The sequence below is a fragment of the Equus quagga genome, chromosome 9, assembly GCF_021613505.1.
Source record: "Equus quagga isolate Etosha38 chromosome 9, UCLA_HA_Equagga_1.0, whole genome shotgun sequence".
Classification (NCBI taxonomy): Eukaryota; Metazoa; Chordata; class Mammalia; order Perissodactyla; family Equidae; genus Equus; species Equus quagga.
The window spans coordinates 65,841,412-65,869,014 of NC_060275.1; the positions used below are offsets into that span (position 1 = coordinate 65,841,412).

Here is a 27,603-nt window from a genome sequence, read left to right on the forward strand (position 1 = left end):
CTGGGGCCCATGCGGTGTAGAGAGAAGCCAGAGAGCTGGGTGGGCAAATCCGCTGTGCCCAAGGCCAGTGTGGAGCATGGACTGCAGCTTATGGCACAAACCAGCAGGCGCCCCCAGCGATGGCTACCGGGATTCTGGACTGGATGGGAATTTCCACCTGAGGGCCAATTCCCAGCGTGCTGTCGGCTATGGAACAGAATGGCCCCTGTGACCGGAGGAAGGACAGGAAATCATCTGGAGAGTGAAACAGTCCTGACACCGTGGAGGTCCCAAGGGTCAGGACCAGCTGTTGGGAAGAAACTGAGACAACACGTTTCTGCTGCCCCCTTACACAGAAACCATGGCTCGACTGCAAAACTTTTATTTTTCAAACATCCAATGAGATTATCAAACAAAAATAGCTATACCACTAAATTAAGTATATAAAGTGCTTGAGTTTCCAGAATGTCACATAAGTGCCATGCGGCGCATATGTGCCCTGAACAGTGGGACAGCAGAGCTTCCTCCCCGATGGTCTGCAGGCAGGCCCCCACCGGGCGGGGGTGCAGCCTGCAGGTAGATTCACTGTGAGTGCGGCTCTTTGCTGCCTGAGAGAAGCGGGCCCCCCACCTCGGCCCAAGTCCCCCCGCAGGCGCCTTCTTGATTGAAATACCACTGGGTGGGGGCCGAGGGGCCCTGAGCCCCTTCCCAGACCTCTTGGTTGATTAAGGCTGCCTCTTTACTTGCCTCAGCAGAAAGTTCCAGGACCTGGGCAAAGCTCCTGTGGAAACAACAAGGTGGATGCAGCCTCTTCATCCTTGGCGCCTGGGCCTGAGAAGCTGCACTGCAGGTGGTGGGCTCAGGCCCCTCTCCGTGCTTGGGGCAAACACGCTTTGTCGGAACAGAAGTCACACGGGGAGGCCGCAAGAATGGGGCCAGGCAGACATGCAAGAAGACGCATTTGTCCGACAAATGTTTAGGGAGTGTATCAAGGCTGCGTCAGGAACGACGCAGAGAGAGGGAGCCAGAGCCGCGAAGAGGATGACGTCCCAGCCCTCACGCAACATAAATGACGGGAGGGAAACAGGCAATAAACAAGCGTGTTTAACTACTGGAACCTGCGACTCTGGCAACCCAGCGCCCTTCGTGCGTGCTGACTGTCCCCTGGCACACATCCATGAAAGAAACCCACAGGAGTGGCAGTGCTTCTCTTGAATACCTTTCAGAGACTCCAGGCATCTCAGGAAGCATACTTAGCCTTGTAAAGGAGAGGAAAACAAGGCTCTTTTTTGGAAGATGTGGGGAAAGCCCCATGGTTAGAAGGCTCCTGGGGGAGGCGCCAACAGTGAGAGAAGGGAGCCGGGGCAGCTGTGGGGGGCTGGGCATGGGCTGCGTTGGGCCTGGGGCTGGTTCCTCGCGGGCACGTGTTTGAGCTGTGCCATCAGGATCTGAGCCTTCTCCGTATGTATTTATACTTCATTAAGAAGTTCCAAGAAGATGCCCCAGCCCTTACCCTGGGACACATTTAAAACAAGAACAAGGGGCCAGCCCCATGACCGAGTGGATAAAGTTCTGTGCACTCCACTTCAGTGGCCCAGGTTTGCAGGTTCAGATCCTGGGTACAGACCTGCTCCACTCATCAGCCATGCCGTGGAGGCATCCCACATACAAAATAGAGGAAGACTGGCACAGATGTTACCTCAGGGTGAATCTTCCTCACCAAAAAAACAAAAACCCACAAACACCCTCCCAGAGTGCCTGGAGTGCCGTGCTGCTCTGAGGAAGGGGACGAGGGCTGAGAATACCATCCCCTGCCTGTTCCGGCTGCTGGAGACACCCATGGGGTCTGGGGAGGGTGGAAGGCTTCTGCACATTCCCCTCCCCCTGCCTTGCTGGACCCCTGCACCCTGGGCCCCTGCAAACGCTCCAGAGCTCAGCATGCAGCTCCACAGTGAGGCCGCCAATGGCCCAGCTCTACCTGAAGATGGGCTACCTTTTTCTTAGAATATTTTCTGAAATACCTTCGGAGCTCCAGATCCTTCTTTTGGGTCAATTCCTTGAGTTCACTCAGCAGGTCCAGCACTTTCCCATTTTCTTCTGAACTGCTGATCCCAAGTTCTCCCAGCAGATGGCATGTGGTAGTCAATTCCCGCTGCAAATCATCTGGAGGGGAAAAGAGGTCGTCAGCCCTGGGTTTCAATGAGCCCCAAGCAGGAGCTGGGTGGCTGACTGGGTTTTTCTCATTTTGCTGGAACGCTCTCCCGTTGCGCGGGAATCTTGAAGAGCTCAGAGGCAGAAGGGGTCATGAGGGAAGACAGCTGTGCACTGGAACCACCTCTGTGCCACTTAGCCTGAGATCACGGTGGCCTGAGATTGGGGGTCAGGCGTGTCCACCATCCAGGTGGCCATCAGAACAGACCTGGAATGCCACTCGGCATCCACCCAGAAACAAACATAAAAGGTGGAGAAAGCCTGTGTTGTGAGTAATTTAAAAACAAACCCGTTTCCACTCCCCGTTCCCAGCGTCTCTGCACCCCCACCCAGCAGAGAGCCGCCTGCAACTCTCTCAGAGAGCCTGTGTGTGCTGTGTCCCCCTGCTCTAAGAACACCAGCAGCTCTCTGCTTCTGGCACATGTCGCATCTGCACATCTACACGCATCACACCTGGATGTTACGGTAACATTCTGGGAACCTCATGAGGGCCTCACACACACATACATCCTCCTACTCTCCCTGCTGTGGACTGAATTGTTTCCTCCCAAAAAGAAATGTTGAGAGCCTACCCTCATGTCCCTGTGAAGGTGACCTAAATGGAAGTGGCCTCTGTCAACGTAACTGAATTAGGATGAAGTCAACAGGGTGGGGCCTGATCCAATAACTGTGTCCTTCTAAGAGGGAAATTTAGAATCAGAGGCAGTCAGGGACACAACTGTGGGAAGACAGAGGCAGAGATGGGGGTGATGCTGTCACCAGCCAAGAATGGTCAGCAATACCGGAAGCCGGGAGAGCGGCTGGGACGGACTCTCCCTCAGAGCCCCCGGGAGCCACTAACGCAGCCGACCCCTTGATGCGGACTTCCAGTCTCCAGAACCGGCAGGGAAGAAATTTCTGTTGCTTTCAAGCCCCAGGTTTGTGGCACTTTGTTACTGCAGCCCCAGGACACTCAGACACTCCCCAATCCCAGCTCCTAGCAACGAGGGAAGACAGCCAAAGAGCTCATCAGAGACGGGGTCCCAGAGCTACAGACGTGCAGTCCACCGCAAGAGTCAGTCACAGGCCGCTCGCCCACGGGGAGGCCTTCTGAGAAACGCGTCAGTAGGAGATTCCATCGTCGTGCGAACATCACAGAGCGCACTCAGACAAATCTAGATGGTCTGGTCTCCTCCACACCTAGGCTATGCGGTACTCATCTATGGGACCACTGTCGTCTACACGATCCGTCATCGAACGAAACGTCCTATGTGGCGCATGACTATAAAACTGGAATCCTAGACACAGAAAATTGTTCAACATGGCTCATTTTTCAAGATTCTGTGTCATACATATACTATTTCACATTGGAAAAGGCCTGATTTTATTAAAAATCATTTCTGTCTGAGACTGCCAAGACGCAACACCCTTTGTAATCCTGAACTGTGTTTACAGAAAGTTCTGGAGGGAAAGTCCAAGTGATTTTAGATGACGAGGTTTTACTACATCAGCCTCAAGCAAGACGTGGTTAGACAGCTCCTGAGAGCCCCTCTCAGAAACCATCACACTCCAGGGCAGCTGAGCACTTGCCTTGGGAGGGTGCCTGTCCTAAAGGGAACCTGAAGCTGGAGCCTGGCACTTTTCACACTTGCCCATCTCCTCAAGTGAAGTGTTAGGTGGGACGCCACCGCTCTAATTGGAAAGCAGGACAGGGTGGGGGTTGGCAGTCCTGTGGCCCCCTAGCCACCAAGGCAGCCTGGTGGAGCTCCCCCCAGGTGGGGGGACTGCAGGCCGCTCCCCAGGAATGCCCTTAGCGGGGCAGAAATCACCAGCGAGTCCCACAGACCTGGCTTCCAACCCCAGCGCGGTTCTGACTCGGGGTGCCACCCTGGACAAAGCGCAGCCTCATCAGCCCCCCGAGTCCTCTGCCCCTTGATGGGAGAGCACACCATCCACCTGAGAGGAGGCCTGTGACATGACACGAAGGGATAAAGACGCCCGGCTCGCAGGAAGCCCCAAGACGTGCTGGCGTTCGTCATGCTCCTTGCCTGGCAGACGCCGTTTCCTACCTAAGAACCGCTGCCCGTCTCCGTCCACGTGGACTGATCGCACGGGCAGCTCATGCCTGGTGGTGTCCAGGGCCATCGCAAATGTCTTGTACTGCTCCATAAAGCGTGTGGCCACGGCCTCGTAGGGGCTGAGCGTCTCCATCTGCAGGTAGGAGGGAAGGGTGTGAGGTGAGAGCCCGCAGTGACGCATGTGGGGAGGTGAAGACAAAGCACTGCTCTTTTAGGACCTCCTGGGGGACCCTCCGGGGGCTTCCATGGGGGCGGTGGGCTCTCCCTGCACTCCCAGCCACTCACTGACAGCCCAGCCAGTAGCAAGGTGGCCCGGGCCTCCTCACTATGAACATGAGTCTGTCTTCCAGCACGTTCCAGGGCCAGGCCCTTGACTAGGATCACAGTGGACCCAAGGAAGCTGGGTCTTCCTGCTTCGGAGCATTGAGCTGAAACGCCCACCCCCCACAAGGCTGTCCCCACAGTCCCCTTTGCCTCATCCACACTGTCTGGATCCTCACAGGGGTCTGTGAGGATTCCTCTGCTTGTTTGTCATTTCTTTTCCTTCCACTACTTGAGGACAAGGACCCTGTTCTCAGCCCAGGGCCTGGCCCAGGGCACACACACATGCACACACTGGTGTTACAGGCTGAATTGTGTTATCCCCCCCCACCGCATAATTCCCCTGCTGACATCCCAATTCCCAGCACCTCAGAATGTGAGCTGATTTGGAGACAGGGTCTTCACAGAGATCAGGGAGTTATGGTGAGATCATTAGGGTGGGCCTGTTCAATATGACCGGTGTCCTTATAAAAGGGTGAAATTTAGAGACAGAAGAGACACAGGCAGAAGATGGCCATCTACAGGCCAAGGAGACAGGCCTGGGGCACACTCTTCCCTCACGGCCTTCAGAAGGAGCCAGCCCTGCCGACCCTTTGATCTCGGGCTTCCGGCTCCAGGACTGGGAGAGAAGAAATGTCAGTTGTTGGAGCCGCCTGGTCTGTGGCACTTTGTGATGGCAGCCCTAGGACACGCACACCCTGGGCAGGGAGCCCCCTTCCCGGATCCACGTGCTGACCCCAGGCACCAAGACCTGGCCTCCCATCAGCACCTGGCCCCTGGGGAGGACTGGGGGAGCGGGACCTCGTGTCCCTGGGCACAAGTTGCAGGTGTCTGAAAATACGTGCATGTGTGTGTTGAAAGGACAGCTCTGTCTTGCTAGTTGGCACTCGACAATACAGTCTTGTCCTCTCATAAACTGTCACATACCAACACTGGTGGTGTCACAAGGCGGGCACAGACTTAGAGCCAGGTGAGCAGTGACACTCATTGCAAACTGCCCTGATGGAACAACCCCGCCTGAGGGGACCTGCGGCTCGGAGACCATGTCACAGCTGACCTGAGTGTCAAGGATGGCTTCCAGCTCCCGCTTCCTCTGACAGAGGAGAAGTCGGCGCTTCAGCTCATGGGCCTCTCTCTGTAGCTTCTCCTTCTCTTCGCACATTATTAATAAATTCCTTTCTGCCTTCTCTTCGAACAGAGCAAGACTGTTCTCCATCTAAGTGAAAAATGAGCGCTCAGGCGAGAGGGGCCTCTGCCTCTGCAGCTGACAGAGGTCACCTTCCACACGTGTCGCACGCGAACGAGGCTCCCTCCTCACCTTTACGGTCAGGAGAGTCAGGAGTAAGGTTTGGGACTCCATCATTTCCATCGCTTCAGCCAGATCCTTAAGAAGGAAAAGATGATTCTGTTCGCCAATGAACTGGTGTACATCCAGCTCTCTCCCTGAGGAGGGCAGAACCCTAACCTGCACAATAACCTACTTTATTTAACTCAGTAATTTTTTTTTTTTTTAAAGATTTTATTTTATTTTTTTTTTATTTTATTTTTTTCCTTTTTCTCCCCAAAGCCCCCCAGTACATAGTTGTGTATTCTTCGTTGTGGGTTCTTCTAGTTGTGGCATGTGGGACGCTGCCTCAGCGTGGTCTGATGAGCAGTGCCATGTCCGCGCCCAGGACTCGAACCAACGAAACACTGGGCCGCCTGCAGCGGAGCGCGCGAACTTAACCACTCGGCCACGGGGCCAGCCCCTATTTAACTCAGTAATTTGATAATTCTCTGCTGTATATCGACCCACTGTTTCTATTTCCTTGGTTAGTCTTCTCGGGCGCTCTGTGAGAAGGAAGAAGATGGGCTGGTCCCCTCTGGTGGCTGGGCAGTCAAGGGCCAGCAGGAAGGTACCCACTAACTCGGCGTCTCGCCAGAACCAGGACTCAGGCCTCCCACCCAGGGGAGACCAGAGCCTAGCCATCCTCCTGCTGGGGGACAGGGCTGGGCATGGTGCCTGCCCTAGCACGGCACCAAGAAACGAAACCCCAGTCTCACGTGTCACATGCTCCTGCCTTTGTGTCTGCTCCTGTATGTGTACTTGGAGAAACTCAGACTCTCCAAACACTCTAAGAATGTGTGTGGTCTTGGTTTTAGTCCTAAAAGGCAGGCTAGTCTGTTCACTGTTGGGGCCCAGGGCCTCACGCAGCACCTGGCACAGGGCAGTTCATCAGATTTACCCAACCTGTCAGCAGCTTCCCTTGCAGTCTGCACACTTACTGGGCTCTTTCTCCTCGAGGCAGAAAATGACGTCAACTCAGTTTTCTTTGACATCGTTTTTTCCAACTGTGGAGTCTTTCTGATCACACTTTTCTCTAAGATGAAGAAAAGCATTTTTAAGGTGAGGACACCATGCTTTGGAAGCCCATGGGCATGCGCTGCAGCCCCCAGCCAGGAAAAGCTGAAATGACGGACTTACCGTTAATGGCTGAGAGATCCAGGTCAGGCGGGGCCGTGCCATGCCCTTCCAGCAATGTGGACTGCAGGTCACCTTTGCCGAGTCCACTGCCATCTGTAGGCCCAACAAGAGGCCCCGGAAGGCAGCACAGTCAGCAAGACACTCTCCTCCGAAGCTGGGAAGCAGGCAACGTTTTTGCACAATACCACTTGCTTCCCAAACCTCAGCTTACAGGGACACGTTCTGAGAAAGGGGTCGTTAGGGGATTTCATCACTGTGCGAACATCAGAGAGTGCACGTACACAAACGCAGATGGTACAGCCCACTCCACACCTAGGCTAATCTATGGTACTGATCTTTCAGGACCACTGTCACCTATGGGGTCCGCTGTTGACCAAAATGTCATTACGTGGCACATGAATGTAGCACAGAAGGCTGAAAAACCTTTGGAAATTCCCAGCCATCAACTTGAACATTTTTTTTTTTTTGAGGAAGACTAGCCCTGAGCTAACATCTGTGCCCATCTTCCTCTATTTTATATGCGGGACACCTGCCACAGCATGGCTTGATGGAGCAGTGCACAGGTCCATGCCCAGGACCCAAACTGGCGAACCCCGGGCCACCAAAGTGGAAGGTGCAAATTTAACCGCTGTGCGACCGGGCTGGCCCCAACTTGAACATATTAAAGTAGAACTAGAAAAGAGAGGCATTCTTTATAACCAAAAGATGCAAATAAGTCTTTCTGCTTAGTTTAATGAAAGACGCTCTGTTTAGGATGTTAGAGTCTGACACATGCCATAAACTTGTTCTGGCTTCTGCTCTTTTTCCTTCTTTTTCTGGCAGCTTCTGGACTGTTCACCTTCCCTAAAAGTTCCCTACATCTTTTAGCCTCTATTTGAAAACATGAAATTATGCCTTACATCATCCAAAAGTGGGTGCTGGTGTGCTGCAGGCTTCAATTAAGCAAGGGCCCCACAGGACTGCAAATGAACAGATGGTGTGTAAAATATACTCTGCCATGTTAGCAACTAAACAGAAAACTATTTAATGAACAACTATGCAGCTGAGAAAATGAACATGTGGAACAAAAAGAGCCAAGTCGCAGTAACGTGTAGGGTGTAGATCATTCATGTTACAATTTCTTAAAAAATTCTACATAGATAAACAAAAATTCATCAAGAGTGGATGCCGGGGCTGGCCTGGTGGCACAGCGGTTAAGTTCACACGTTCCGCTTTGGCGGCCTGGGGTTGCTGGTTTGGATCCCAGGTGCAGACATGGCACCGCTTAGCAAGCCATGCTGTGGCAGGCGTCCCACGTATAAAGTAGAGGAAAATGGGCACGGATGTTAGCTCAGGGCCAGGCTTCCTCAGCAAAAAAAGGAGGACTGGCAGTAGTTAGCTGAGGGCTAATCTTCCTGGGGGGAAAAAAAAAAATTATGCCTGGGTCAAGGAACAATGCAAATTCTGACAAACTCAAAACCAGGATTGGCAAACTATAGACTGCAGGCCAAATCTGGCTTACTTTCTATGTTTGTAAATAAAGTTTTACTGGCACACAGCCATGTCCATTTGTGTACATATGGTCTATGGCTGCTCTCATGCTATAAACCAGAGTTGAGTCTTTGTGACAGAGACTGTCTGGCCTGAAAAGCCCAAAATATTTACCATCTGGCCCAGAAAAGATTTGCTGACCCTTGATCTGAACAATAAGGTAGGAAATCTAAGTTCTAAAAGAACATACTTATTTTTTTCCTGAGACCCAAAGCTGTCAGCATTTTGAACAAGGGGATGTGGGCTGAGAAACAGTTTTGCTTTTTGTGAATTGCTCTCATGCAAAAGAAGAGCTGCCCACTCCTGCCGGAGAGGCGGGCATGTGAGGAGGTGGAGTGCTACGCTGGGGAGGGCCCTCCCAGACTTCCAGAATGAGCAGGGTGACTGGAACTGAACACCAAATACGCCAACTGCGATGGTCTGAGTGACAGAGCATGAGGGGGCTTCCGCCCTCGTGGGGTACATTTCCCATTTTCTATAATGAACACACGTCGCGTCCACAATCAGAAAACTGGAAGTTTTTTGTATCACTTTGGTAACAGTTTCTAGGTGGAGAAGCGTGGGCAGATCATTATGAGGAAGACCCAACCCACGGTGGTGAGAGGCAGGCGGGTGAGGCCTCACAGGCTCTCTGAGAGCCCTGCCCTTGGAGCGTGGGTGAGAAAATGGTCACGTGAACAAGGAACTGGTGCCACAGGAACCGTCAGGACAGCAACATGGTTCTTCTCTGGGGCCAAACAGGAAGGGAGAGACCTCCCCCCATGCCCTCACCATCCTCCTGCAGCTCCCCACATGCCCCAAATGTGTCCTTACACTGAAATGCTCTTCCTCGCTCCTTCTTCTGAGGCTTCCCAGAAAGGAAAGAGGGAGTTTTAACTCAACACACTTGCAAAAAGAATTCACCACCACGCTCATCACTTCCTGAGCTCCAGGGCATTTGGCCCCCTCGCCCCATCATTATGTACCTTTGCTCTTCTGCAGCAGGCTGGGTTTCCTTCCACCTTCGGGCATCCTCCCACTGGTCTTTAATGCATCTGCTGCAGAAACCTGTGAGGGGAACATGAAACATTTAGGGGACAAGACACCTCCCCTTCATGAGAAAGGGCCCCTTCACGGTCTGTGCAGACTACATCGGTTCCTACTTTGAGGCTTAAGGAGTTCAGACAATTACTTGCATATATATAGGATGAATTAATTTTATCAAAAAGGACGGCCTCACATGCATAGAACATAGGAAACTACCAAAATGTTTGCTGGTGATTATGTCTGACGTGACCAATTACAGGTGACTGACTGTTCTGTATACTTTTTACTATTTGCCAGTTTTCTAGAGAAAACATATTACTTAGGTAGTCAAGAAAAACAAAGTTTTTGTATGGGTATTAACCTTCAAAACTTAGAAAAAAGCAAAAAATGCATGGCGCTAGTAAGCTGTTATAATGTAATAATATAAAAGCAAAAAGAAAATCTTGTAAAGAGCGAGACTATTTCAGTGCACAGACACTATTCCTATTCGACCTAGTAACGGAGGTCCTAGAGTAAGAAATAAAAGGCACACGGACAGGAAAGGAAGAAATAAAACTCTTCTTGCAGACATGATTCTTCATGTAGAAAATCCCAACACATATTAAAAAACGCTATTAAAACTAGCAAGTAAGTTTAGCAAGGTTGAAGGATACAGGGTAAATATAAAAAATTCAATCATGGTCGGCACCACTGCAGAGTGAGCTCTTGCCTTAGACCCTCCCCTGAAGATACAATGAGAAGGACATTGACAAATCAACAGAGAACACAACACATAACACAAAAGATATCTGAGAGACTCACACAGCCCTATATCTGAAGGTGGTGCTGGACCCCCAGGAGGAGGTGGAAGGAGGTAAGGGGATCGCCTCTCCCTCCCCCAAAGGCAGTGACCCAGGGCAAGGGACCACAAAAGGCTCTGAGAGGAGAGGGGGGGAGAGGTGGCTTTCTGTGGGAACACCCTCCCTCTCCAAATTCCCTCATAGCCCACGGGAAAGCCCCACACAGAGGTGGCTAAGCTATTGCAGGGGTGTCTTCATTGAGCCAGCACCCCAGGAGAGCAGATAGCGAGGGCAGAGTGAGGATGCCCCCTGGATCGCGCACACAAAAGAAAGTTGTCCCTCCCCCTGCCTGGTGCTCCAGTTCAGCTGATCAGACAGAATGCCCGTGTATATGTTAGAAAAGCAGCAGCTGGGAGCAAACTAGCCAGCAATTACAGATGAGCCTTGTCAGCATAGATTCTAAGGACAAGCACAGATGCCAGGGATCATGGCAGGCTCAGAATACACAGCTCCTGAAACCCCCTCCCAACCTCCATGGCAGCAGGTGGAAGCTGTGATCAGATACTATCACTATGCGGAAACACAAATCCACACCATCGAATAGTATGAAGAAATATATTAATAATTCAGAGCAGAAGGAAAATGACAAGCACCTAGAAATCAACCCTGAAAGCATAGAAATTTACAATCTATATGACAGAGAATTGAAAATGGCTATCATAAAAAAACTCAACGAGGTACAAGAAAATACAGATAGATAATTCAATGAAATCAGGAACAAAACTGAACAAAATGAACAGAGGGAATTCTTTACAAAGGAGATTGATACTATAAAGAAGAACCAATCAGAAATGCTGGAGATGAAAAATACAATGAATGAGATAAAGGAAAACCTGGAGTACCTGAATAACAGAGCTAATTTATGGAGGAGTGAATCAGCAGTCTGGAGGACAGAAATATAGAAATGCTTCAGATGGAGGAGGAGAGAGAACTAAGACTAAAGGAAACGAAGCAATTCTCTGAGAAATATCTGACTCAATTAGTAAATGCAACATAAGGATTATAGGTATTCCAGAGGGAGAACAGAAGTAGAATGGAGCAGAAAGCTTGTTCAAAGAAACAATAGCTGAGAACTTCCCAAACTTGGGGAAGGAGCTGGAAACACAAGTGAAATAAGTCAATATATCTCCTAACTACATCAATGTAGAAAGATCTTCTGGGGCCGGCCCAGTGGCGCAGTGGTTAAGTGTGCACGTTCCGCTTCCCAGCGGCCTGGGGTTCGCCGGTTCGGATCCTGGGTGCAGACATGGCACCGCTTGGCACGCCATGCTGTGGTAGGCATCCCATGTATAAAGTAGAGGAAGATGGGCACAGATGTTAGCTCAGGGCCAGCCTTCCTCAGCAAAAAGAGGAGGACTGGCAGTAGTTAGCTCAGGGCTAATCTTCCTCAAATAAAGGAAAAATAATAAAATAAAAAAAATAGAAAGATCTTCTCTAAGGCATATACTAGTAAAGCTGTCCAAAGTCACCAACAAAGAAAAAATACTAAGAGCAGGAAGGCAGAAGAAAATAACTTAGAAAGGAACCCCTATCAGGTTTTCAGCAGATTTCTCAGCAGAAACCTTACAGGCTAGGAGAGAGTAGGAGGACACATTCAAAATTCTGACAGACCTTCAGTCTTCAGCCAGAATACTCCATCCAGTGAAAATAGCCTTCAAATATCATGGAGAAATAAAAACTTTCCCAGATAAACAAAAGCTAAGGGTGTTCATCACCACAAGACCCCCCCCTCCTCCCAAGAAATGCTCAAGAAGGCCCTCATACCTGAAAAAAAAAAAAGAAAAGAAAAAGGGTTACAAAGCCTTGAACAAAGAGATAAATAGACAAAAATCAGAAAATTGCAGCTCTCTACCAGAACACTTAATTCTAAGTGTTAGCAAACAATCATAACATTAAAGATAAAGTGAAGGAAAGCACCAAAAATAAATATAATCACTTCATTTTAACCACAAACTCACAACACAAGATGGAATAAGTTTTGAAGACAATAACTTAGAAGGGGAAGAGGAAAGAGATGGAATCATCTTAAAATAAGAGGTTATCAGAAAACAGACTATCTCATCTGTGAGATTCTTTGTACAAACCTCATGGTAATAACTAAACGAATAAACAGAACAGAGACACAAATGATAAATAACGAGAAAACTGAGAAAACAATCAGAAAACTATCTAACTGAATTGGTAGTCCAAAACACACAGGACAAGAAACAAAGGAAATGTACAGGAACCAGAAAATGAGCAATAAAATGGCAGCATTAAGCCCTCATACATCAATAATCACTCTAACTGTAAATGGATTGAATTCTCCAATCAAAAGACACAGAGTGGCAGGATGGATTAAAAAACAACACCCAACAATACACGGCCTCCAGGGAAGACATCTCAGCTCCAAAGACAAATACAGCCTCAGAGAGAAGGGATGGGAGACAATACTCCAAGCTAATGGCAAACAAAAGAAAGCAAGTGATGCCATACTTATATCAGACAAAGTAGACTTCAAGATAAAACAGGCAATGAGAGACAAAGAGGGACAGTACATAATGATAAAAGGGACATTCCACCAAGAAAACATAACATTTATAAATATATATGCACCTAACACAGGAACACTAAAGTACACAAAGCAACTATCAACTGACCTAAAAGGAGATATTAACAGCAACACACTAATAGTAGGGAACCTTAACACTTCACTTACATCATTGGATAGATCATCCAGACAGAAAGTGAACAAGGAAATAGTAGATTTAAAAGAAAAACTAGACCAGATGGACTTAACAGAAACATACAAAACAGTCCATCCAAAAACAGCAAAATACACATTCTTCTCAAGTGCACATGGAACATTCTTAAGGATAGACTGTATGTTGGGAAACAAGGTAAGCCTCAATAAATTTAAGAAGATTGACATCATATCAAGCATCTTTTCTAACCATAATGCTATGAAACTAGAAATTAACTACAAGAAAAAAGCTAGGAAAGGGACAAACACGTGGAGACTAAACAACATGCTACTGAACAACCAATGGATCATGGAAGAAATTAAAGGAGAAATCAAAAAATATCTGGAGACAAATGAAAATGAAAATACACCATACCAACTCATATGGGATGCAGCAAAAGCAGTCCTAAGAGGGAAATTCATAGCAATACAGGCCCACCTTAACAAACAAGGAAAATCTCAAATAAGCAATCTTAAACTACACCTAACAGAATTAGAAAAAGAAGAACAAACAAAGCCCAAGGTCAGCAAAAGGAGGGAAATAATCAAAATTAGAGCAGAAATAAATGAAATTGACACAACAAAAAACAGTAGAAAGGATCAATGAAACTAAGAGCTGGTTCTTTGAGAAGATAAACAAAATTGACAAGATAAACAAAATTGACAAACCCTTAGCAAGACTCACTAAGAAAAAAAAGAGAGAAGGCTCAAATAAATAAAATTAGAAATGAAAGAGGAGAAATTACAACAGATACCACAGAAATACAAAGGATTATAAGAGAATACTATGAAAAACGATGTGCCAACAAACTGGACAACCCAGAAGAAATGGATTAATTCTTAGACTCATACAACCTCCCAAAATGAACCAAGAAGAAATAGAAAATCTGAATAGACCAATCACAAGTAAAGAGATTGGAACAGTAATCAAAAACCTCCCCCAAAATAAAAGTCCAGGGCCACATGGCTTCTCTGGAGAATTCTAACAAACATTCAGAGAAGATTTGGTACCTATCCTCCTCAAACTATTCCAAAAAATTGAAGAAGATGGAACACTACCTAACACATTTTACAAGGCCAACATCACCCAGATCCCAAAACCAGATAAAGACAATGCAAAGAAGCGAAACTACAGGCCAATATCGCTGATGAACATAGATGCAAAAATCCTCAATAAAACATTGGCAAACCAAATACAGCAATATGTTAAAAGGATCATACACCATGATCAAGTGGGATGTATATCAGGGACAGAGGGATGGTTCAACATCCACAAATCAATCAATGTGATACACCACATTAACAAAATGAGGAATAAAAACCACATGATCATCTCAATAGATGCAGAGACAGCATTTGACAAGATCCAACACTGGTTTATGACAAGAACTCTCAATAAAATGGGTATAGAGGGAAAGTACCTCAACATAATAAAGGCCATAGATGAAAAATGCACAGCCAACACCATACTCAACAGGGAAAAACTGAAAGCCATCCCTCTGAGAACAGGAACAAGACAAGGGTCTTGTTCCACTCTCACCACTCCTATACAACATAGTACTGGAGGTTTTAGCCAGAGCAATTATGCAAGAAAAAGAAATAAAAGGAATCCAAATAGGCAATGAAGAAGTGAAACTCTCGCTGTTTGCAGATGACATGGTTTTATATATAGAGAACCCTAAAGAATCCATCATTAAAGTATCAGAAATAACCAACAACTATAGCAAAATTGCAGGGCACAAAATCAACTTAGAAAAATCAGTTGCATTTTTATACTCTGATAACAAACTAACAGAAAGAGAACTCAAGAATAGAATCGCATTTACAACTGCAACAAAAAGAATAAAATATCTAGGAATCAATTTAACCAAGGAGATGAAAGACCTATACAATGAAAACTATAAGACATTATTGAGAGACAATGATGATGACATGAAGAAATGGAAAGATATGCCATGCAGATTGATTGGAAGAATAAACATAGTTAATTCACATTCAATGCAATCCCAACCAGAATCCCAATGACATTCTTCATGGACATAGAACAAAGAATCCTAAAATTCATATGGGGCAACAAAAGACCCCAAATACCTAAAGCAATCATGAGAAAAAAGAACAAAGCTGGAGGCCATCACACTGCCTGACTTCAAAATGTACTACAAAGCCATAGTGATCAATACAGCATGGTATTGATACAAAAACAGACACACGAATCCATCAAAGAGAATTGAAAGCCCAGAAATAAAACCACACATCCAGACAGCTAATCTTCGACAAAGGAGCCAAGAATATACAGTGGAGAAAGGAGTCTCTTCAATAAATGGTGTTGGGAAAACTGGACAGCCACAGGCAAAGGAATGAAAGCAGACCATTATCTTTCACCATACACAAAAATTAACTCAAGGGGCCGGCCCCGTGGCCAAGTGGCTAAGTTTGAGTGCTCCACTTCAGTGGTCTAGGCTTTCGCTGGTTCAGATCCTGGGTGGGGACATGGCACAGTTCATCAGGCCATGCTGAGGTGGTAATTCACGTAGCACAACCAGAGGCACTGACAACTAGAATATACAACTATGTACTGAGGGGTTTTGGGGAGAAGAAGAAGAAGAAAAAAAATCAACTCAAAATGGATCAAAGACTTGAAGGTAAGACCTGAAACCATAAAACTCCTAGAAGGAAATATAGGCAGTACACTGTTTGACGTTGGTCTTAGAAGGATCTTCTCAAATATCATGTCTACTCGGACAAGGGAAACAAAAGAAAAAGTAAACAAGTGGGACTTCATCAGACTAAGAGCTTCTGCAAGGCAAAGGACGCCAAGATAAAAATGAAAAGACAACACACCAATTGGGAGAAAATGTTTGCAAATCATACATCCAACAAGGGGTTAATCTCCAAAATATGTAAAGAACTTACACAGCTCAACAACAAAAAAAGAAACAACCCGATCAAAAAATTGGCAAAGGATATGAACAGATATTTTTCTGAAGAAGATATGCAGATGGCCAACAGGCACATGAAAAGATGTTCAATATCACTAATCATCAGGGAAATGCAAATCAAAACTACACTAAGATATTACCTCACACCCATCAGAATGGCTATAATCAGCAAGACAAAAAATAACAAATGTTGGAGAGGGTGTGGAGAGAAGGGAACCCTCACACACTGCTGTGGGAATGCACACTGGTGCAGCCACTGTGGAAAACAGTGTGGAGGGCCGGCCCCCTGGCTGGGTGGTTAAGTTTGCGCTCCACTTCGGCAGCCCAGGGTTTCGCTGGTTCAGATCCTGGGCGCGGACATGGCACCACTGGTCAGGCCATGCTGAGGTGGCGTCCCACATGCCACAACTAGAAGGACCCACAACTAAAATATACAACTATGTACTGGGGGACACGGGTTGGGGAGAAAAAGAAGCCAAAAAAAAAAAAAGAAGATGAGCAACAGTTGTTAGCTCAGGAGCCAATCTAAAAAAAAAAGAAAGAAAACAGTAAGGAGATTTCTCAAAAAATAAAAAATAGAAATACCATATGACCCAGGTATCCCACTACTGAGTATTTATCCAAAGAACCTAAAATCAACAATTCAAAGAGACTTATGCACCCCTATGTTCACTGCAGCATTATTCACAATAGCCGAGACATGGAAGAACCCAAGTGCCCATCAACTGAGGACTGGATAAAGAAGATGTGGTATATATATACAATGGAATACTACTCAGCCATAAAAAAGACAAAATCATCCCATTCACAACAACATGGATGGACCTTAAGGGTATTATGTTAAACAAAATAAGCCAGACAGAGAAAGACAGACACCATATGATTTCACTCTTATTTGGGAGGTAAACTAACACATGGACAAAGAGAACAGTTTAGTGGTTACCAGAGGGGAAGGGGGTTGGGGGTGGGCATAGGGGTCAAGGGGCACATTTATATGGTGATTGACAATACTGTACAACTGAAATTTCACAATGTTATGAACTATTATGACCTCACTAAAACTTTTAAAAAATTAAAAAGGTAAAAAAAAAAAACCACACCAAAAAATCAATCATATTTCAAGCAATGAACAATTTTGGAAATTAAAAGACAGTATCATGTATAATAGCACTAAAACACACCAAATACTTAGGTATAAACCTAACAAAACATGGGAAGGTCTGTATTCGGGAAACTACAAAACACTGTTGAAAGAAATCAAAGAAGACCTAAACAAATGGAGAGGCATTGAAAAGCTCTGTGTTTTTAAGATGTCATTCTCCATAATCTGATGCACAGACTCCATCATCAAAATCCCAGCAGGACTTTTGATAGAAAACAGCAAGCTAAGTCTAAAATTTATATAGAACGGCAAAGAAACTAAAAGAGCCAAACAGTTTTGGAAAAGAACGTAGTGGGAGAATTCACATTACCTGAATTCAAGACTTGCTACAAAGCTAGAGTAATCTTGGCAGCATGGAACTGACCCAAGGATAGACACATAGAACAATGGGGAACAGAACAGAGTTCAGAAACGATGCACGCATACATGGTCAATTGGTGTTCAACAGAGGCGATGGGACAATACAATGGGGAAAGGAAAGTCAATTCGACAAATGGCGTTGGAACAAGAGAACATCCATATGCTTAACAACAAACTTCGATGATGTACACCTTAAATTTATATAACATTATAAACCAATATTACCAGAATAAAAAATAAAAAGGTAAAAAAAATGAACTTAGATTCCATCATTGCACCAGATACAAAAATTAATTCAAAATAAATCACAGACCTAAACATAAAACCTAAAACTATAAAACTCATAGAAGAAAACATGAGAAAAAATGTGGTCTTGGGTTAGGCAAAGATTTCTCACATAAGACACCAAAAGCACAATCCATAAAAGAAGAACTCATTAAATTGGACTTCATCAAAATCGACAACTTCTACTCCTCATAAGACACTCAAAGAGAATTAAAAGACAAGCTAGAGACTGGGAGACAATATTTGCCAATCACCCCAGAGGGTTGCTATCCAGGATATAGAAAGAGATCTCAAAACTCAATAATAAAAACAAATAACCCAATAAAACATGGGCAAAAGATTTGGACACATCACCAAAGATACGAGAATGGCCCAAAAGCACATGAAAAGATGCTCCATATCATGAGTTGTCATGGAAGTGCAAATTAAAACCACAATCCGATGCCACTTCGCACCCCCTAGAACGGCTTGGATCTCAAAGTTCTGACCAGAACTTTCCTCTGTGGCGGGTGGGAACATAAAATGGAGCAGCCACTTTGGCTAACAGTGGGGCAGTTTCTCAGCAATCCCTCTCCCAGGAGAAATGAGTACCTGGCCACACAGAATCCTGCACCGGAATACTTAAGGCAGCTTCGTTCACAATTGCCAAAAACGGATAACTAACCAAAGGTCCTTCCCCAGTGAGTGGCTGAGCCCACTGCTGTCCATCCAGACAGTGGAATATTCTTCAGCCATCAAAAGGCACCAACGTTAACTGTGACGGGCAATGACAGGGAGGGACCGCCATCGTGCTCTTCACATGAAAGAAGCCAGATGCAAGAGGCTGCATCCTACGCGACACCTTTAAGTGACCCTCTGGAAAAGGCAAAGCTTTTCTCCTGGGACAGAAGCAGATTAGGGTTGCCTGGTGTGGGGAGGGGCCGGCTCCATCGGGACGGTTGGGGATTTGGGGGTGACGGACTGTTCTGTACGTCAACTGTCGTGAGTCTGTGACCGGATGTGTTTGTCAAAACTTACAGAACTGTGCACTGAAAAGAGTGACACTTACTCTCTGTAAATTACACCTTAATTTAAAAGACGAAAAAAGAAAAAACAGAGAAGCTCTCAAAAATCTAAAATACTACAGCATGCAGACACATGAGGGTGCTGTAACCAAGTTTGCAAGGCAATATTAAAATTATGAAGTGTGGACTGTGATCCTCGGTTGAAAATCACTTCAATGCTGTAAACCACAGCTCTGGCGATGAGGCGTCAGTGAGGGTCCTTCGACTGTAAACAAGCACCACTCTGCTGGGGATGTTGATAATGGGGAGGCTGCGCATGTGGGGGCGAACAGGGGGTTCCAGGGGAAACCTCTGTACCTCCCACTCAATTTTGTTGTGAACCTAAAACTGCTCTAAAAAAATTAAATCCACTAAAAGAAAATCACTCTGCAAAGCGTATTGGTTTGCGCAAAGGTATCCTTTTTCTTCAAGCTGGATCTTAAGTCACATTATCAAGAACCTGACACTCACCTTACCAGAGTAAAAGACAGATAACAGAAATTAATACTGAACTAAACTTGATCATAAACAAAGATCTGAAGAAGGAATAACACAACCTTCACCTCACCACATTCTCAGTACCTACACCCTGAAACAAGATACGTCAGTGGGTCACCTCCTGGCCGCGCGCGCGTTACCCTCACAGCGTGAGCTCACGTGTGGAAGGGCTGCAGGCCGTCACTTCCAGAGTGTCAGAATCCTCACGGGGTGACTGCGCGTAGTTCACGCAACTCCTCCCGTAGCGTTGGTGACTCAGGCATGTCGTATTTTCCCATAGTCTTTCTCTAAAACCCAGCAAGTGTTTTCTAAACACCAGCCAAGGCCAGGGACTGTGTGCTGGGCCCCCGACCGAACTGCTTCAGGACAGACTCTAGAAAGGAATCACCGACGACAGGCGCGAACCATTTCAGGTTTCAACAGAGATCACAACTTTGCAAAAGGGATTCTCAAAGCGATCGGCTGCTCGCGACAGGCTCATGACTCAGCATGAAGGGTACGCCGACCTCAAAGGCAACTGGACAAAGTCCCCAAAACGCTGCCAGGCGGGGCCCACCTTTCCTGGCTCATCGCAGAACTCTGAGTTTGTCAAGACTCCATGTAGAACAGTTTCAAGTGTACACTACGTGTTACCTTTTTGGTGGTTCTCTTCTCATACTGCAAGTATCGGGACTCAACCACTCTTCCACCTGTGGGGGACACGTTGTTGGTTTATAACAAAACCACAAGAGTGCAGTGTGAGGGTCCCCGCGTGCCCAACATAGCCCCCCACCAAGAGCCGGGCGCTGTTGGCCCTCCCTGCTCAACGGTAGGAACAGGAGAGCTGAGCTGCTCCCCCTTGTTCCTCTCAGATCCTGTCCTCCAGCATCTTTGAGCATGTCTGGGATACCTACTGTATGCAGGAACATGTATGGGACACCTACTGTATTTAAGTCCCTGGGCTAGGGATCCAGAGCAGCTGTGACAAAGGAAGATCAAGGAACACACACCAAAGGTCAAAGCAGAAAGTGGACTCAGGGCCAGGGTAGGGAAAGAAAGAAAGACCTTCCCCAGAGGGCTGCTTGTTTGCCTCCTCCTCCCTGCCCAACTCATTTCCAGGGATCGTGACCTCAGCTTTCCCACCTGGGTCCAGCTACGATCCACCCGTGCTACCATCCTTCACGTCCCCTCACCCCCTCACCTAGCGCAGGACTACCCCCCGAGACACGCTCAGCCTGAAGCCCTTCTCAGACACAGCCGTACCCCTTGGCAAGAGCCCAGCCCTGGGTCCCCTTCCATGCCTGCCCCTGGGGCACTGAAGGTGGATGGAGGAAACCCATCTGTGCCCCCAGCCTCCGGGGGCTCTTGCTGCAGGCCCGGTGATCACCCCCAGGCCTCTGTTCTGTCCCCCCTCTCCCAGGCCCTCCCGCGTACCTTCTCCCACCTTCTACAGCGGGCCCATCCTCTGGTCAGCTGGTGACCTGTTTCCTACTTCACTGGAGACAGAAGCAGCCCCAGGAGATACTCCCCCCTCGGCCTCTAACAGCCTCCCAACCTCAGGACCATTTCCTGGCCCTGGCATGTGGAGGAACCTCTGTGCTTGGGGCAAGAGAACCCCCCACTGTGGGTCTAGAGCCCAGCCCTCACCCCATAAGGAAAGTGCCCTGGCAGCCCTTCTCCCCCTCCCCCACCCCCAAGCCACCCCAGTTTCTCTCTCCATCAGTCACTGGTACTTCTCCTCCCACTCACCCCCTCTGGCTCCCCTTTACAATGCCCATTCCTCCTCCTCTCCTCCCTCCTTCCTCTGAATCCCCCCACCCGGTCTGGCTCTCGCAATCACCACTCACCAAAGAAACTCCTTTCAGCAAGGCCCCTGAGACCTCCCTGCTCTGAAGCCCACCCGCTCGTCGGTCTCAGTGCTCATTCTGCGCCATCAGCAGCGCCGGGCAAAGGGCTCGCCGCTCCCTCCTCCTGGAAACACCCTGGGTCCTCCAGGATGGCTGCCCCTCTGGTGGCCACGATCAGGCTGCCTGTGGAGCCAATTGCTGGGGAAGCTTGAGCACCTCCAGGCACCCTGCAGGCCCCACACTACGCGCAGGGCATCCCTCTGACCTCGTCGCCTCCGAGCCCCACGCACTCAGTCCGTTCCACCACCAGGACCTCTTGCTGTTCCTCCCACCAGCAGGCGCCCTCCCGTACCTGCCCTCCTTCACAGCTCTACTCAGCCCAGCAGAGCAGAGGGTCCAACTCCCTTGGACCCAGAAGCTACCCCCATCTTGCTGTTTTATCCACAGTATCCATCATCATCCGACACACCCTTGTCTCCTGACTTCATCTGATGTGCTGCCTGTATGCCAGGCGGCAGCTCCAGCTGGGAGCTCGGAACTCTGTTATTCTTGCTGCTACATTCCACCACCCACAGGGAGTAAGTGCTCAGCAATGAGGCATCAAATGCACGATTCTGGACTTTTTCTAGGTGTCTCTAGAGCTCAGGGGTCTCCCTTTTTACTGAAGAGACCCAGAGAAAGTGAGGTGATCAACGTCACGTGGCTTGACAGTTTAGTTAAGTGAGACCATGGTTTCAACCCTATCTTCACGCCAGGATCTGCACCTTCCTTTGGGGACTGGGGTTGCAGCTGCAACCCTGAGAGGAGAGGAGGTGCACCCACAGTTACCGGGGACCCAGGCGCTGGACACAGAGCAGGTGGGGGCCAAGCGTGCCCCAGGCAGGGAAGAGCCATGCCTGCAGTGCGAGCAGGCTCAGACAACAGAGCAGGAGGCACCTAAGGGTCAAGACCAGGACCGGGCAGAGTTCAGGGGAGAGAATCAAGCCACAGAAGGGTCTGCCACAGGATGTCGAGCAACGGATCAGGGTAAAGGACACTCCCAGTTCCAAGCAGAGAAGACCATCCTGCTTTAGGTCTTTCTAATCCCATCAGCAAAGGGTTTTGCTCATCTTGGAAGAATCTGAGGCTCTGGGTTCCTTAGACAGTTGAAAAGTAGTTTCAAGTTTCTGGAAAACTAGAAGGCACTGTTTGTTTTAAACAAGGGTGGATTTGCCACAGACGCAATGTTACGATGAAGGATATAATTTGTGTTCAAGAACTAGAGTGTGTGTGAATGGAATAGGTCCTCAAGACAAGGTCATCAAGCAATGCCGTAACACACAAACCTCCAGTCACCTGGTACTAGAATTCTGCTCTAGGTTCTCTGAGATGCGCACTGGCACACAGCACACTTTAAGAAAATACTTTGTCATATCAGAGGCTTGAGCTCCAATGAGGGAGATCCTCGGGTCTACCGCCTAAATTGGGCACTGCCAAGAGTCGAAGGGCGGGCCAGCCCCATGGCCGAGTGGTTAAGTTTGCACACTCCGCTTCGGTGGCCCAGGGTTTCAGCGGTTTGGATCCTGGGTGCGGACATGGCACCGCTCATCAGGCCACGCTGAGGCAGCGTCCCACATGCCACAACCAGAAGGACTACAACTAGAATATACAACTAGGTACTGGGGGGCTTTGGGGAGCAAGAAAAAAAAAGATTGGCGACAGATGTTAGCTCAGGTGCCAATCTTTAAAAAAAAAAAAAAAACAGTCAAAGGGGACTGTTAACCATGACCCGGACCCACAGGTGGACGTCTGACATGTGGGCACCACCAAGCGAGTGATGCGTTCACCAGGAAGAAACTGAGATTTCAATGTTCAATAACGAACTCAGCTCACACCCCCTCACCCACACTGCCGAGTGACAAGTCCTAGGCATAGCCCGCGACCCCCATGGCTGGAAGGGCCCACTGCCCTAGATGACCCTCACCGGGTCCTCTCGCACCCCTGGCTGCAGGGCTGGGTGACCAGGCTCAGAATCCCCAAAGGGTGACTAGAAGGAAGTCAAGTCTTTGCTCTCCTGCTCTGGCCTGGTTTTTTCTTCCCCAAAAGCACTTACTGAAAAAAAACCACTTTCTCCTTCACTGGATCATGAGGTAGATTCCAGTTCTGCTCACCTTGTGTTCTTCTTCCCTTTGTCTTGGTGCCACTAGGAGTACTGGGCCCCCCTGAGGAAGGCTTCCTAAAAGAGGGAGATGGGGATCTCATTAATGTCGTTGGACAAGCTCAGGGAAGCCAGCGAGGAGACAGCCCAGACCCAGCCCCCACCCCCACCCCCAGCACCGATCTCTACAAGGCAGGGCCACCGAGACAGGAAGAGGACATGGAGCCCCAGCCCTGGTCACCTGGGACAACATGGCCACAGCCCAATGCCTGAGCTGAGAAGGGCCCAGAGTGAGAAGACTGAGCATTTTTGCTGAGCCTCAAAGATCCCAACCTAAATCGTGGGGGCATTAATTCACCGGGCGTGTATGTGCCTACTGGATGCCACTAGGAATACATGGTGAACAGGAGATAGAGTTCCTCCCCAGAGAGGGAAGAGTAGGATTTTCACGTCAGGCAAGCGTGAAGAGTGAGAGCCCCAGACAGGTAAAAGGGTGGGGGAGGCGAGTGACACAGTGCATAGGGAAGGACATTCCGAGACAGGGATCAACAAGGCCAAGGGCATAGGGACAGAGAAGAATGATGCGCAATTAGGAAGTGACCAGCACTATGGCTTGGCTGGAGGAGACAAACGGGGATCCAGGATCAGGAGGAGAGGCCGGGCTGGAGATTCTGAATGCCCACCTTAAGGGCTCCAACCTGTTCCTAGAGCCCAGGGGTCGGCAACCGTTCTCTGTAAAAGGCTAGATGGTAAATATTTTCAGCTCCGTGGGCCATAAACTCACAGTCGCAACTACCCAACCTTGCCATGAGGGCAGGAAGCAGCCACGGATGACGCAGAAAGGAAGAGGCATGGATGTGTTCCAATAAAACTTTATTTACACACACTAACATTTGAATTTCATACAGTTTTCACGTGTTATAAAATATTACTCTTCTTTTGATTTTTTTCACAACCATTTAAAAATGTACAAACCATTCTGAGCTTGCCGGCCATAAAGAAAAAGGGGCGCTCTGGCTTTCACCCACGGGCCCTAGTTTGCGGAACCCTCTTACAGGCGGCAGGACACGGACTGTCAGACAGGCTCTAAGGTTCTAGAAGGACAGGCACCAGGTCTGCTGTCGTTCCTCAGCATTCCTCAGTGCCTGTGTATTACTCAGCTCTGGCTGCCATCACGAAACACAAGACTGGGCCACTGAAACAACAGACGTTTATTTCTTGCCGTTCTGGAGGCTGGAAGCCCAAGATCAAGGTGCAGGCGAGCAGGTGGCCGCCTTCTCACTGCGTGCTCACGCAACCTCTTCTTTGTGCACATGCGCAGAGAAAGAGTGACCGCAACGACAGGCCAGCCAGCCCTCTGGGATCTCTTCTTATGAGGACACCAGTCCTATCGGATCAGAGCCCCACTTTTCTGACCTCATTTAACCTTAATTACTTCTTAGAGGCCACATCTCCAAATACAGCCACACACGGGGTTACGGCTTCACCATATGAATTCAGGGATGAGGTGGGGAGACAGGACAGAGACACATAAACATCCAGTCCGGAAACAGCCCGGTAGACAGGAAGCACTTGATAAATATTTGTCATACAAATAACTCAGGAGTGCTCACTTGAGGACAATTTTGACCCCCAGGAGACATCTGGCAACATCTGCAGACATCTGTGATTGTCAGGACAGGGCTGCTACACTGGCACAGTGGGTGGAGGCCAGGGGCACTGCTTAACACCCTACAGTGCACAGGACGGCCCCGCCCCAGAGATGATCCGGCCCCAGATGTCAGCACTGTCCACACTGAGAGCCGCTGGCATGGTGAATGGGTGATGGGGAGCATGGCTCTGAAGACAGAGAGAACTTAGATGGGTGCTGTAAAACTTGTGTCAAGAAGTAACAAACCATGAATATTATTCAGCCCTAAAAAGGAATGAAATACTGATGCATACTAAAACAGATGAATCTCAAAAATATCATCTAGGGTGAAAAGAAGCCAGACACATAAAGCCACATGTTGTATGATTCCATTTGTATAAAATGTCCAGAACAGGCAAATCCAGAGTCAGACAGCAGATGGGTGGTTGCCAGGAGTAGACTGGGGTGGATGAGGAAAAGGGAGTGAATGCAAATAGATAGAGGGTTTCTTTCTGGGCTGACAAAAATGTTCTAGAACTAGACAGAGGTGGTAGCTGCACAGTGCTGTGAATGTCTTAATGCCATTAAATCGCTCACTTTAAAATTATTAATTTGATGTTACATGCATTTCACCTCAATTTAAGTAAAGAAAGAACGAAGCCTGATTTAATAGGAGAGACGAAACCATGAGGTAGAAGTCACTTTAGAAATTCTAATCACCTGGAACGTGCAGGAGGGTCGGGGCTGCCTCTCAGGTTTCTAGTCTGGGTAAGCGGGAGGAGGAAGATGCAGGGGACAGATACCTGCAATGCGGGGGGAGCAGGGTGAGGGGCCAGGCTTAGCTCACTGCAGCCACCTCCTATGCAGCAGCCTCCAAGGACCCCAAGGTGACACCTAGGCTTGCTAGGGGACACCTCCAGGCCACAGTGAGGTGAGGCAACTTAACAAATGATCGCTGGACACCAGCAGCTCTGCGCATTTGCTGAATCCTCCTAACCCTACAAATCCCTAACGGTCGGCCTGCTTTTCCTCGTTTTCTAAACACGGACCTGAGGCTTAAACAGGTCCCCCCTGCGAGTCTCAGAGCTGGAAATCGACAGAGCAAGGCTTCCCTCTGGGGTTTGAGCCAGGGCTCTGGAGTCAAACCAAATGGGCTCAGGATTAACCTGCAGGGACCTAAGGGTAGGGGGCTCACTGCACCTGTGCCAGCCTCAGGTGCCTCCCCTGTACCTCGGAGAGACTAGTGTCAATCTCACAGGTAGGCCAATGGGCTGCGGAGGAAACACAAGTGATTTCAGCTGGCCCGTTAAACGTTAATTCGCACTGGCACAACAAACATCCACCGGATAAAGAAATAAGACAAACAGCCCCAGAATCATGCCTGTCGTGGAGTAAGTGTTCAAGATCTGTCTTTCTTGTTCTTGCTGTGTGACACTGAGCAAGTGACCTTCCCTCCCTGAGCCTCTATATCTCATCTGTAAATGGGGAGCATAGAGAAAAGTGGGTGAGAGGATTAGAGGAGACACTTTAGTGGCCCACCATTTGTCCACTACAAAACGACAATTCTAGGGCCAGCCCTGTGGCACAGTGGTTAAGTTGGCAAGCTCTTCTTAGCCGCTGGTTGGTGGGTTTGGATCCTTGGTGCCGACCTACACACCGCTTATCTAGCCACGCTGTGGAGGCGTCCCACATACAAAGTAGGACGCACAGATGTTTGCTCAGGGCCAATCTTCCTTTCCAATAAATAAATAAATAAACAAACAGACCATGGGAATTTTCAACAAGATAATTTTTTTTTAAAAAAGATAATTCTAATAGCGACAGATCACGTTTAGGAGCCAGGCACTATTCTAAGCACTTTTAAGCCTCACACGAGGTCTACAAAGTTGAGCGGCGGAGTCATCAGCTTCGGTTCACAGCGCAGGAAAGCGAGACATAGAGAGGTTAAGCCACTTGCTGGAGACGGCCCCGGATCGAGGCGGCGGCCCGGGACTCGAACTCCCAATCTGGTCCAGCGGCCGTGCTCCGAGCATGCGCAGAGGCCGCAACCTGCAGGGGCCTCCCAGAGCCTACGCTTCCTGTGTGGCTCGTACAGGGGTGAGATCCGACTCACCAAGGACCCCTGCTCCCCAACTCTGCTGCCTCTCCACCCCCAGCCCTCGGTCATGGCCTTCTGGCTGGCACCCACAAATCCAGACCTGCGGCGCCCCAACTCACCCAGCGCCGCGCCCCGAGGAATCCGCCATTTTCCCGCCTTCAACTCAAAGGCCGGCCTTTCAAATCCAGGTCCCCGCCTCCTCGACCTGGGTCGGACCATATTGCGGAGCCGCACAGGGTTGGCCCAGGGCTGGGGGAAGGGTGGCTGTGGGCGGAGCGGGCGACCCCTGCACGCGCGCCTCTCTCTCCTCCCCTTACACTTGGTTTCGCCCACCAGCGGCAGGAGGCGGTGACCGAGGCCGCTGAGGGGGGGAGGGGCTTCATGGCGCTCCGCCCCCATGGCGTGCTGGCGTCACGCCCCCGTCCCCGCCCCTCCGGAACCCGGAAGCGGGAGCGCGCGGGGGAGCGGCGGGCGAG

The 27,603-nt window shown here is 48.7% G+C and overlaps 1 protein-coding gene across 1 annotated transcript; it reads right to left on the reverse strand.

The window, feature by feature from the left end:
• Positions 1-352: 352 nt before the first annotated feature.
• HAUS8 (HAUS augmin like complex subunit 8) lies at positions 353-27,416 on the reverse strand. The gene is made up of 11 exons (XM_046671062.1): positions 27,247-27,416; positions 23,413-23,477; positions 20,070-20,125; positions 9,528-9,609; positions 7,033-7,125; positions 6,834-6,928; positions 5,887-5,952; positions 5,626-5,784; positions 4,239-4,380; positions 2,001-2,142; positions 353-760 (listed from the first exon to the last, which is right to left on the reverse strand). Exons 1-11 carry the CDS (start codon positions 27,273-27,275, stop codon positions 562-564), a joined length of 1,128 nt encoding a protein of 375 aa, XP_046527018.1. The 5' UTR covers positions 27,276-27,416; the 3' UTR covers positions 353-561.
• Between the last annotated feature and the right edge of the window lie 187 nt (positions 27,417-27,603).

What these genes read in the sequence shown, in the direction of transcription:
- HAUS8 (XM_046671062.1), bottom strand. Translation starts at nt 27,275, where the DNA reads ATGGCGGATTCCTCGGGGCGCGGCGCTGG. An exon ending in GGATCTCTCAGCCATTAACG is followed by an intron (nt 6,929 to 7,032) that starts GTAAGTCCGTCA and finishes TCTTCATCTTAG; the next exon opens with AGAAAAGTGTGATCAGAAAG. An exon ending in TGACTCTCCTGACCGTAAAG is followed by an intron (nt 5,785 to 5,886) that starts GTGAGGAGGGAG and finishes TTTTTCACTTAG; the next exon opens with ATGGAGAACAGTCTTGCTCT.